The 12,088-nt window shown below is 47.9% G+C and overlaps 4 protein-coding genes across 4 annotated transcripts; 1 reads left to right on the top strand and 3 right to left on the bottom strand.

Moving 5' to 3' along the window:
• Nucleotides 1-2,714: 2,714 nt before the first annotated feature.
• Nucleotides 2,715-3,508, bottom strand: EV420DRAFT_1270751 (uncharacterized protein; the record flags this gene model as incomplete). Its single annotated transcript, XM_060467590.1, has 2 exons — nt 2,715-3,381; nt 3,438-3,508. The coding sequence occupies 2 exons, from the start codon at nt 3,506-3,508 to the stop codon at nt 2,715-2,717; spliced, it is 738 nt and encodes a 245-aa protein (XP_060330231.1).
• A 1,806-nt stretch (nt 3,509-5,314) lies between these two features.
• Nucleotides 5,315-6,161, top strand: EV420DRAFT_401930 (uncharacterized protein). The gene is made up of 3 exons (XM_060481980.1): nt 5,315-5,776; nt 5,835-5,946; nt 5,997-6,161. The coding sequence occupies exons 1-3, from the start codon at nt 5,417-5,419 to the stop codon at nt 6,014-6,016; spliced, it is 492 nt and encodes a 163-aa protein (XP_060330230.1). The 5' UTR covers nt 5,315-5,416; the 3' UTR covers nt 6,017-6,161.
• An 84-nt stretch (nt 6,162-6,245) lies between these two features.
• Nucleotides 6,246-7,557, bottom strand: EV420DRAFT_1683095 (uncharacterized protein; the record flags this gene model as incomplete). The annotated part of the gene is made up of 6 exons (XM_060479242.1): nt 6,246-6,599; nt 6,659-6,746; nt 6,799-6,818; nt 6,869-7,051; nt 7,111-7,235; nt 7,287-7,557. The coding sequence occupies 6 exons, from the start codon at nt 7,555-7,557 to the stop codon at nt 6,306-6,308; spliced, it is 981 nt and encodes a 326-aa protein (XP_060330229.1). The 3' UTR covers nt 6,246-6,305.
• A 354-nt stretch (nt 7,558-7,911) lies between these two features.
• On the bottom strand, nt 7,912-10,685 carry EV420DRAFT_402064 (major facilitator superfamily domain-containing protein). Its single transcript, XM_060481982.1, has 14 exons — nt 10,604-10,685; nt 10,190-10,548; nt 9,997-10,131; nt 9,871-9,935; nt 9,605-9,812; nt 9,440-9,554; nt 9,313-9,380; nt 8,824-9,258; nt 8,691-8,767; nt 8,564-8,638; nt 8,329-8,510; nt 8,175-8,261; nt 8,036-8,125; nt 7,912-7,986 (listed from the first exon to the last, which is right to left on the bottom strand). The coding sequence occupies exons 2-11, from the start codon at nt 10,295-10,297 to the stop codon at nt 8,375-8,377; spliced, it is 1,422 nt and encodes a 473-aa protein (XP_060330228.1). The 5' UTR covers nt 10,298-10,548; nt 10,604-10,685; the 3' UTR covers nt 7,912-7,986; nt 8,036-8,125; nt 8,175-8,261; nt 8,329-8,374.
• Nucleotides 10,686-12,088: the final 1,403 nt, after the last annotated feature.

Below are 12,088 nucleotides of genomic sequence, written 5' to 3'. Positions count from 1 at the left end.
GATCCGGGTCACGAAACACACAAGAGAGATAGAGCAGTCGATTCCGGCCAGACGGCTCTGATTCGGAGGAAGAATTGTCAATCGATCTGTTATGTTTCTCTGATTCCTCTCGACAAGAGATAACTTCATGGTCAGAAAGAAACTTTGCCAAGTTTTCTGTTCAGCACCCAGTGAGTTTTATTCTGATTTGACTTTTCGGGGAGGCACAAAACCTTCCAACAGGTTTTACCACGACCCACTGAACCGAAATCTTTCCCCCTGGTTCTTTTAGGCACACATGGCCAGGTACTCAGGAAAACGCGCGTTGTCACATGGCTTATGTTCTCAGCTATTGATGCCATTCGTATTCCCTGATCTCTGAGCTGTATTTCAAGCTATCCAGCCAAGAGAGTCGATGTACTGGACAATATCGGATCAATAATAACACCCACATTGGCCGTTATAGAGTGTTATAAAGCGTCATCTTGAATATTTGGTGTTAAAACTACAAGCACTTTGAATTGTTAAGTGCGGTTTCTTCCTGTGTCATTTCGGCGGAATGCTTACTGACTCATGGAGTGATGTCTTTGATGGATTCAGGGTCGGAGGTGCGCTCCCTGCTCTTCCGCCATTACGGCTTCCTTTGGCCATGACCAAAGACGTGAGCGGTCTCAACTCCCCATAAATGAATATACTATCGTCCTGGGTTTATAAAGAGGATACCGTCTCTTATGTCCTCCATCTTCTCTCAGCTACTTTCAACCTCGTCTTACAGTTCTATCCATTTGCTCGATACACAGCCAATACGCAATGTGCCGCCGCCGTCAGTGAGTATATCGTCACCTCTACATCTCCCTAGTCTCGATTCATCTCTTCTGCGCAGAGTTAGGAATGTCTACCTCCGATGCGGCCACGCTATCACCCTCGTATGTCCTTTCTACTTGAATGTCCTGACCTTTATTAATTGCCGTGGTTTTAAATTAGCCTGAACAAATCGTACGACGACTACCAGACGAAATTATTTATCACAATCTTTACATCTAATACCTTTCCTAGATTCGATGCGAGGAGGCTAACTGCAGGTTCAGTCTCTTCCATCCTGTGAGGTGCAAGCCACCGCGTTGTCTGCATACCTGTTGGCAATAGTACGTCTCTGTGCTGCCTTACCATAGTCATCTTCGTCTTAACTCAATTTCCCAGCCTTCGCTTTCCGGAGCAGTACTGCACGTCATATATTTCCTAGTTTGTCATGATGCTAACATCTATGATAGCGCCCCACATCAACGGGTATTGCCCCTCCTGTGACCAGGCGATGTAATACTGAGGCTAAGACTACTGAACGAAGATTTCTGTCATGTTTACCACCATTCTACGTAGAGTAACATTGACAGACTCAGATACTAAACCAGTTCCACTCGAGCCTTGTAGTTATTTTGACTTGTAAAGTAGTAGATTTCACGATTTAGAGTTTATTCCAATAAAGTGTTTGATGATCCGTGGTCCCGCGCTGTGTATTTGATGACGATTCACAAGACCCTGATCGACATCGATCAAGGAGTCGATCAGATCGTATCGCACCCGTCTCAGATGAGACACGCACTACTAGTGGAATGACTCAGTAACGCGTCTATCCTGCCGAAAACTTCCTGAAAGATACTCATCCCTTGACATGGGCCCTTATAATTGAACGGGCTTGCAGGCCCGTAAGCCCGACTAGATGTAGAGTTCTACCAAGTAATAATTTTTACTGACTGGCAAGGCTTCACATGACACGAGTCTACCCTTACGAAATACCGTGTTTGATGTATTATGATGTTGTTGTGAATAGCCTAAGCCATGGCCGTACGTACTGCAGTCGAATGCTTTGAACAATGGTTGATTGATATGGTCGACCTAGGTCTTAAGCGCAGTATCTATCATAGCTATGATCGCATCATCCTCAGAACAGGACCAAGGATAGAAAACTAGGACAGCCCATTCAATTTTCAGTTCCGTCTTCACCTCGGCAAACCACATCCTACAACGCGGGGGTCAAGTGGTCCGGATCCCTTGTACTGATAGCCTGAGGGCCGAGATGCTTTGTCTCGACAGTGTGAAAACGAACGTTCAGATCTCAAGAATCAAGTCTTCTGTCAGATTTCTGAATCTTTTGGTAAAAGGTATCCACATCCGAACTTGTGATGCACCCTGTCAGATTCGAACTGAGGTCATTGGCTACAAGGCGCAAATAAACAACTCAGGATACCATTTAGCTACCAGTGGATAATTATATAATGCAGACGAGACAACAATTCCGATTCTTAGCGTGATCGAATCGTTACACTTACAGATAGAGAACAGCTTTTCAAAACGTTTGGATCAGTAAAATACCGCGCCTAACCCGAGTAGCCAAACGTGTTTCATCTGAGTTCGCGGTTCGATGGAGATACCTGACTTGTTGAGGATGCCATTAAGTATCAGTGTGCAACATGCATAGGTAGAATTTGTTACGATCCTTTGTTTCCATGCCTGTCGCTAGACTCGGGTCTGGATACCGCAGGTAAGGGAGAGTGGTACATCGGAGCGGTACAAAGCCACAAGCATGCGAGCACAAGATCCCCTCAGGCAGCACTCGACAGTAGCACGCAAAACAAGCCATATTTTACAACAAGCGGAATCTACTTACAGGAAAGAGGGCACGGTTCTCTATGAAGAAATATTCGGGGTGGAACTGAGTAGTGATTCGACGTTCTCGCCTACAAAATCTTTTCATACGGCTTGAAAATTTCCAGGTACCTTCCCCACCTGCCGTCATTCCAAGTAACGATATCTTTCCATTCCTCACTCTCCTCCCCAACCATTCTCCTCATGAACCACAAATACCCGCAAATCACCGTGTCCGCGAAGCACGGTTCCTTTCCCATAACAAAGTCACCCTCGTTATCCTCAAACCACTTGCTCATTTTCCCAAAATTCTCCTTAGCACTGGCCCGTAGCTTCTCTAGCTCTTCCCCTTTCGGCGCCTCCACCTTGAGAGCCCCGCCCAGCCTAGTTTTGGAGAGATACACTGCCGTCGCATCGTTCATCTTTGCCATTATTCCCGAGATGAAGAATGGCCGGAAGGGACTGAAAATGCCGGTCACTGTATCGGAGAAGACGAGTTGGAGGGTCATGGTCCCGGGGGGAATGAGTACAGGCCCGGAGGATGAGTATGTCTTGTCAAGATAGGCTGCTATGGCGGCAGATTCGGAGACGACAGCACCAGTGGAGTCGTCTTGGATGATCGGGATGGTGTAGAAAGGGGAGACGCCATCGGACTTCGTGCTGGTGGGGGCGGCGCCGATCCTTTTGGCGAGAGCTTCGACGTCGGGTAGTTCGACATAGACAGTCTGGTAGGGCAGATTTTTGAGGTTTAGGGCATACCTAACATTAATCAGTTAGTTTCAGAACATGCCTGTCGCAACGAGAAATATGCGTACCTAGTCCGCCAGGTATTCATACTTCCTGGGGAATCGGCTGCCTTGGTCGGAAGGTCGTAAAGAGCGATCATGTTAGAACTTTATCGAAACTGTAAAACATGCTGTTCAGCTTGGGTTATATACATAAGAGTTCTGGGGAGGCTTACCAAGTGCTAGCATGAATTATCTAAATCGGACGAAAGGTTGTAAAGAGTAATCATGCGAATCTATAACTGTAATGCATTCAGTTTGAGTTGTATACGTACAATATTTCGGCCGAGGCTTACTAAGTAGCTGGCATGAATCATCAAGCGGGTTCGGTCTTTGTCATTTCCACGAAGTTACCGCGGAAATATGCTTCGTGGGGGGCCCTCGTTTTGATATCGGTATCCACGCCGCCCAAGACCGCGAAGGAGAAAGCGCGCATACCGGCTATTCGGATGATATGCATCACATATTGGCTGACTACTCCTCCGCTCTATTGGGGTAAACGCATGAAGTAGGTTTAGAGTAAATTCTGAGTAGATATATAACTAAACTTACGAGTCAGTTTGGCTACGATGTGCAGCGGATTAAAGATATAGGTCGAGAGACGCAGAGGGCGGTCTAGTAGAGTTTGCAAGTGACAGAGCTATATTGATGGTGGTGGGGTAGAAGCAAGTGGCGTGTCGGCGTTTGCCGGGACTCGTCTTTTCCTTCCACCACTATGGCGGTCACAGCGACGCGACCTAGCGATATCAAGACCAATTCTCACGGACACTGCGACGTTATTCTCACATGTCGGCACGTCTATACGAGCAGATATCTATTGTAAAGGACACGAATCACAACAGGTGCGCTATTCTTTTGTCTCCCTAGTTCTCAGCAATAACTCTGCTCACCAAGGGTGTGTAGCGGGATCTAGCATCTTTACAAATACCTAGTCCTCTGCACAACTCGGTATTGGTGCGTTCATACAATTCTAGCTGCATATATGCGTCGTCATTTTCATTATAGAGCCGCTCATTCGGTTTCCGAGCCAACGAAACATCCCTATCGGAGTAGCTATCCACTGAGTTGGACCGAATCATACCAATGTGGTGGGACCCCCTCTCTCTGCTATATCTCAGCCATTGACGCGGATGCTTGAAGCCGGTTCCAGCTGTTGGTCTAACAAGAACGTCGCAGAGCATCGATTCCTGTGGGTCCGTGCCAATGTTTCTAGCATATATGTACCCTAACCTGTCATTTTATAATGCAGAAATCGTTAATACAATCTACTGTAACCGGGAAAGCAACTGGACAGGTATTCTGTTCGGGTGCACCAAACGTTTATGATAGCTGAGACAGGACTGTGCGTTATACTTTCGCGTCCATTCCTCTCGAACCTAATCATGCAGAAGATCTCTCAAAGGGACGTCTTCGCTCCACTGCACTCTCGGCTCCCAATGCTGGTGAATATAGTGTGCTATGGAACCTATCTGATCTGTATAGCGTCGGGTGATCCCAGGCTGTACGTTTACACGCCATGGTTGTCCACGTTCTCAAGCTTATCGTCGCTAAGTAGCTTACCGTTCCCATCCCCATTTAACTATCACCATTATTGGACACCTCAGCACAATCTGCATATACGGTCGTAGCAGCAACTCGAATCAGCCTTGGATGCTAGTCTAGGAGCTTCAAAATATACGAGAGTCATTTTCAATGGCATAACGCTGCCATATTCATATATCTGGTATGTTGTTTGCGCTGCCAGAATTGTTTCGCCAATTAACGCCTCGCAGGATACTAGTGTTTCGTCGGGAAGGAGGGGGTCCGCTCTTCATTGGAATATGTACAATCTGAAGGTGTATTCGACATATCCAGTGCCTATGTAGCAAGTACAGGAAGAATCGTATGGTTACTACTAAAAAAAGCTTACCTGACGCGCCGACGCGTTACTCACGTGATCCTAACGAAAATGTGAAATTCGCTGCGTACCTCCTCTTGCTTCCCTTCCACCACAAGCAACCCACATTCCTATGGCAGCACGTCATCCGTATCCTCCTATGCCATACCCGACCGACCCCTTTGGGATCTACGCCTTCATGGCACGTATCGATGCGCGTCTCGACCGGATAGAGAACCAGATGGAGGCGACCGGCCTCAGCCTAGGGTACCTTGTTACGCGCATAGACGAGATTGAGGAACGCCTAGAGAGCATAGAAGATAACAACCAGGGCATCGAGAACAAAATTATCGATATGGATTCGCGTTTTGACGACATTGATTCAAAATTGGAGGATATTGACATGGAGGCGTTGACAGAGGGAATCGACGGGGTTGTCAGGGAGAGCCTTGAGGAATTAAACTTAGACGCAGTGGAGCGGATGGCTGCTATAGTATGTCCCTATTGCTTCTATTGACGCCATGACCCAGCCCTTACCTGAGATTTTCCAGAACCATAACACGAACATATACCGTGCTATCAGGGATGCGGGGAATCCGGACCTATGGGGAGATATCATCCTCGTCGAGGTCCCGTTTCCTGGGGGGCGAGAAGCCTACAAGCGTGAGTCCCAGTCGGCCTATAATACGTGGATGGATCTGACTTTATTGCAGAGAGCCCTACCTCTCCTTAAGAATCCTGAAGTTATCAACAATCTCAACGATACAAAGCTGACGATATACTATCGAGGATATTACCCTCGCAAAGCTGTACCGGAGAGTAGGGATAAGCGTATCAAGGCTATTTGGAAGGCTATTGGGTGGAAACTTGTTTGATCTTCCACCACCACTAATTTTGTACGGGCACTATTAATCAGAGTAGCTTAGAGTTCGTATTGACTGAGCTAACTCAATGAACAATTTACTGTGGTCTCCAGGGTTGTACCTACAGAAGCAAAGTGTTTGATATCCCTCTCGACGGTTTCAGTGACCAACGCCAACAGCTTGATTCATGCTTTTCAAGAGGGCACTGCTTAATACATCCCCGGAACTTCCATCGTGTGCTAGTACACCCAAGTCTTCCACCTCTTGGTCAAGTTTATCGATATATTCGGCCGCCCCAGAGAAATTCGCGACCTTGGCACAAACAGCATGCAGGGCAAGAAGTGACTCGGATGGAACGGGAAGATTCTCGTCGTCCGGGGTGGTGAATGTTACCTCTGCCGGTAATCGGTACCAGGCATCGATAGATCGAATTCTGTAACGATTTGTGACTTCCTTGTAGTGGAAGCAGTAAGACTGCCTGCTATGATATTGGCGTAATGCTCAGTGCTCACCGTCTTCTCGAACCGGATCTCTAGGCGAGTAAACCATTCGTGGATATCGGATTGCATTGTCATGACATTGTAAAGAGGATGTACTTTTCTACCATTGAGTTCCTCAACGTCACAGTCCGAATTGCTTCATAACCGCCAACACTAAAGCGGCATAGTCAGGCTGACGGGGATAAGGTCATCAACGGTATAGAAAAATAGACGAAAACGCACCTCCTCGTTGCTCGAGTCGAGGTCGGATAGGTTAAAATATGTAGACTCTAGTGCAATGTGTGCACACTGTGTATACACCACGCCTGCTTCCCGAATTTCGTTGGCGGAAGCCGAAACCTGGGAAAGTGTGTCGTGGTGGTAGTTGCCGGTCACCACACACCGAAACCCATCTCGGACAAGAGCCTGGAGAAGGCGGGGAAACGTGAGTTCTCAACGACAGTAGCATGTACATCGCCACTTACGAGATCTTTTGCCTCTTTATGAGTTTTCGGTGCCTCCTGAATTAAATCCCTCTTGAGTTTATCACACGACGACTGGCATGACGGGTTATCTGAAGAGGCGGGTGTTCGACCTTTGAACTTCTTGACTACTTTCTTATCAAGGCTAGGCCTATTGCACAGGGTGATGGAGAACTTACAGGGACGGATGAAATAGTTGATGAAGCACTGTCCGAGGTGGGACAGCTTCGCATGGTCTCTTGCACACGAATGTATCGCATTAGCGACTTCTTGAAGCGCAGTATGGGAGGGGGAATGGATAATCAAGTAGCCCAGTGTCCTTGCGTGAATCAACGTATCGCTGTCAGCAGGGGCCGACTTCTCAAGCTCAAGGCAAATGTTATATGCGCGAATGCCATTCGTATTCAGGTCATCCAGAATAGTTACTGGAGGGAGTGCAACAGCAGGCATGATGGTAGGTCGAAAGTTGGACTCCTCGGAAAGGGGCTCGCTATAACGTTTTTCCATATTGAATTTGCCTTTGTTTGGCTCTCGAGTCTAAAGACGCTCCCGAAACGCTTGCATTCACAAAACATACTGTACTATGGCAACCACATTTTCACAAGGTGAAGTCCCCTGTTTCTCTTCGTGGCACCACCACGACATTCACAGCGACGTAACCGGGGCAAGCTGGCGTCGACGAACTCAATCCTCAAATAGAGGGACACGTTATCCTTAGCGCAGCCTCTGACATGTTAATGTGAGGAATTTTGGATCCAGATTCCAGAATATTGAACCACATCGTAGGAATGTAAGCGCTCGAATCCTGAACATGAACGTCGTAAATGACGCTTCAGGGCTACGCGTCGCTCACGTGGTCGCACCAGAAAATTAAATTGCCTGCATTATTTATGAAAATTTCTCCGGTGAACCACGACTACAAACTCACAATTGGAACATTTATCTCGTTAACAAGGAGGAACAACAGTGAGGGACTCATATTTCGTGGGGAGACATTACTCTTGCTGAGGTTCCGTTTCTGGGAGGGAGCTGTGAGTCGGATGGGAAGCGTGCAGACGACGGCTTACAGTATTTGCAGCTTGCCCTACAACTGCTCAACAATCCTTCAGTCATTGACAACCTCAACAACAACATTCTTCTTCAATACTACCAAGCTAGCAGACATACGATATTCATGGTCATTATACCCATCCGTAAATTACAATACAAGAAAAAGCGTACTTTATCAAAATCAACTCATAAAATTCTGTGCTATCATTGAAATCATTCAGACGCTCGCGACATCACTCTGCTTCTCGTCGACGACTCTGCGAGGTTCCGCGTCGTTCAGGCCCTGCGCCGGATATTTCCTCAAGAGAACCTTGAACACCTGAGCCATGATGCAGAGCGTGAGGATGAAGGCGCTGAGGACAAGAATATGAGCCAAACATAAGAAGAAGCAATGTGTAGCACTTACGTCGTAGTAGCGAAACCTTGAACATAACGCGGACCCGTCGTAGAAGGCCAGAGGAAGGAACCATAGATAGACGCGCTAATGGAACAATGAACACCACTAATGAGAGGAAGTCGACCGAAGTACGTACGAGTTTCCAAGACCGTTCACCAATGCGATGGCAACCGCACGTTTTTCCGCAGGGTGGTCGATAACACCAGACACCCACTAAAAGGGAAAAGCCAGTTAGCCTGAGTACGAAGAAGACTGCGAGAACGACTCACCAACAACGTCAAAGGACAAGCCGCATACACGCCTCCCACAGCGAAGCATAGGAACGCATACTTGACCTTCTTAGCATTGACCGCAACAACAATGATAAAACTGATCCCAGCAATCAACGACGTGAAGCTGACAAAGTTGCCTCGCTCCTTTTTGATATCGCTGAGGAAGCAGAACGTCAAGATGCACACGAGGGCAACCATGTAGATGGGGATGGTCATGTACTGCTTGGACACGCCGGTATAGCCGAGCTGGCCAACGAGGGTGGGGATGAAGTATTGAATGGTTTGCGAGCCGGTTGCGAGCATGTACATAACGGAAAGATACCAAGTGCGCCAGTCCGTCAACGCCGTTTTGAGGCACTCCTTGTGCGTGGGTTCGTCACCTACGGCTACGCTACCGATGCCATCGTGCTTGAGGCGTTGAACAGCAATGAACTAAGGAATGATTAAGTCAAACGAGGAAGAACAACAGGAAGGTATGAACCTCACCTTTTCCTCAGCAGTCAGCCATTTTGTCGTTGTCGGCCAATCGGGAAGGATCATCCAGGTAAAGAGCGCTGGAACCGGATATAATGAGCGATAAAGGACGAAGGTACAGAAACCTGAGGTGACATACCCACAAAGCACGAGCCTAGACCCTCAATCAAGAAAAGCCATTGCCATCCTTCTATACCACGAGTGATGGCAAGGTTGTCAGTGATGACGCCAGCGAGGAGTCCAGAGAAAGCGCCCTAGAAGTATGTGAGTGAAAGGTTGAATCGTGTGATATGAGGATACACACCGAGACAGCCGTAGCAGTATAGTAGATAGAATAACGCTTTGCGAGTTCATGGCGCTTGTACCACGATGACAGATAGAACGCGACACCGGGAGCGAAACCGGCCTCAATGACGCCCAAGCAAAAACGCACGCCAGCTAGTTGTTGCCAGTCCTTGATAGCAGCCATACACGATGCGACACCACCCCATAAAAAGCACAGCACGGATAGGCTAGATATGGCGCATGAGTTACAGCTCGGTACTGCGTGGAAGGGTTCAAAAAACGTACTAGACCGATGGACGGACGCGGGTGAGGATCATGTTGGCTGGTATTTCGAAGATCACGTAGGAAACCTGAAAAGGGAGAGGCGTCGTAAAGAGTGCATTCGATGATAGTAGCAAACCGACAACGTACAAAGAACAGCAGCAGGACGACGGAGTATTGATTAGACGTGAGTCCCAAAGCGGTTTCCAAACCTCCGACTTTCGCGTTACCGATGTTCGCACGATCCAGATACGAGAGGGTATACAGAACCCACACAGTTGGCACCTATGAAACAAATAGGTCAATCCAACGCTCATCAACCTATAAAACAAAGCTGACGCACAATTCTCATATCAATCTTGCGCACGAGTCTCTTCTCGGCATCACTGTCGGCTACATAGGTGAACTGCGATGTCTCCTCGTGCCATTCTTGATCCATCTTCGGCGCCATGTAGAATGTGGGGTATTCGTGTGGGTTCAGTGTGGGGAAAATGAAAATTGGGCAGTGATTTTATAGCGCGTGCCGATCATCTCCTTTTCCTGGCGCCCCTGGGAGAGGGAACTATATCTATCCGGGACGAGGGTTCTAATATAGTTCAGGTGACCATCGCGTAGACGTTTTATCCCGGAAGGGTGCCTGGGAAAATATACGAGCTGCGGCATGGACGAGTGCTTGCTCAGTATTCAAGGGCACTGGTAGGTCTGATAAGATAGACGTGAGACGTGAATTAAAGAAAAGCAGAAAGAAGATACTTACCTTTGACTCCAGGTTTCGACAGAGTCGACATGATCCTCATTTGCGTTGTGGTCGTGAAGCAGAATGACCGGAACTCGCGGTCCGTAGCATCAAGAGAAGGATATACCAATCTAGATCCTCAAGACTGCAGCAAATCTTTCTCCATCCATAGTTCCGGCGCGGGCCAAGTGGCGAAAATCAATGCATGGGGTTGACCAAGTGACTTGCCATTTGATGAAAGACTCTGGAGGACAAGAAGCACATAAACAACCGCCGAGCTTATTATAAAAGTAATCTTACCGTTATCTGTTATCTGTTAATGGACGCCATAAAGACGAACAGCTTCGTTCTTCCTCGAAGCAAAGCCCTGCCTAAGGCGCCAAAAAGCAGCTCTCGACAAAAGATCGTGCCAAACTCGCGCTTGCCAATGAATCTAGCTTGAACCGGTTTTACGGCTATTGGCACAGCTAGCGGCTTGGCACGGGTGTTAGATATGATAGAGGCTTCGATGATGATCAGGACTAAAGAGACAGAAAAGAATTCTTTCCAACATGCATTACATTCGAAAGCACGATCTTTCCGCGTTGTTGTTTTTTTGAAGGATTCAAGGGTGGAATGTAAACATCTTAGCACGACGCCGACTGATCTGTGGATGAATCAAGTACGTGCGTAGATAAAGGGAATTGAGCGTACCTCCGACAGCAACCAACGATTGTGAATCAACCCGACTTCGTTCATCACGCCTTTCTTTAGCATCCGCACCCTAACTCGTCCATCGGCACTTTCCTCAGATGCCAACCCGCCCGTGAGCTGCTTTTGCTGTGGTATCTGTGGTGTCCTTGTTCTCGCCTACGCCGACGGAGCAAGAAAGTTCGTCCTGCTCCCCGTTAGCCCCATATTGTGAAGCCCTGTCTCTTGCTGTACATTGACAAAGTCGGGCTGGAGGTGCGTTGGGCAGAAATCGCGCTTGAAAAATACGAACAAAGGGCCGCAAAGATGAGGTTCAGAACGAACTCGACATGGTCAAGGACGGCAAGACAGAGCAGGTTGGAGGGTTATAATGGTCCTGGAGAAGGCGCTGAGCATATCATCGTGTAGACATCATATGCGACGACGAGCCGACCGAGTAAAAACTGTCGCGAAGTATAAAGACCTGAGGTAAAGCCAGACTGCACACCAAGGCTTCAGCCAAACAGTTGTACACCTTTCCGCTTCCCGACGTCTCCCGACTTGCCGACGAAATCCTAAAGCTGTTTCTCAACGACGTACTTTCTATTCTGCGCGGTGGGAAAATCATTTCAGTAGGGCTCTAGAAATGGTCGGTGCTCGGACCACTAGCAACAGATACTTACTTTGGACGGTACATTCATCCCCTCGGACTCCGGAGCGGCTGTGTGCATGACTGAATCGTACAAGAGATGGTGTTCATCCCATGGCCAAGCGAGGGTACCTCCTTCCGAGAGAACTGCACTCAGGACACAGATCGCAGTTCTGCATTCTGCACAC

The sequence above is a fragment of the Desarmillaria tabescens genome (assembly GCF_030435595.1).
Source record: "Desarmillaria tabescens strain CCBAS 213 chromosome Unknown EV420scaffold_19, whole genome shotgun sequence".
Lineage (NCBI taxonomy): Eukaryota > Fungi > Basidiomycota > Agaricomycetes > Agaricales > Physalacriaceae > Desarmillaria > Desarmillaria tabescens.
The sequence above is the reverse complement of the archived record's forward strand: the minus strand, read 5'-3'. Positions and strand labels throughout refer to the sequence as shown.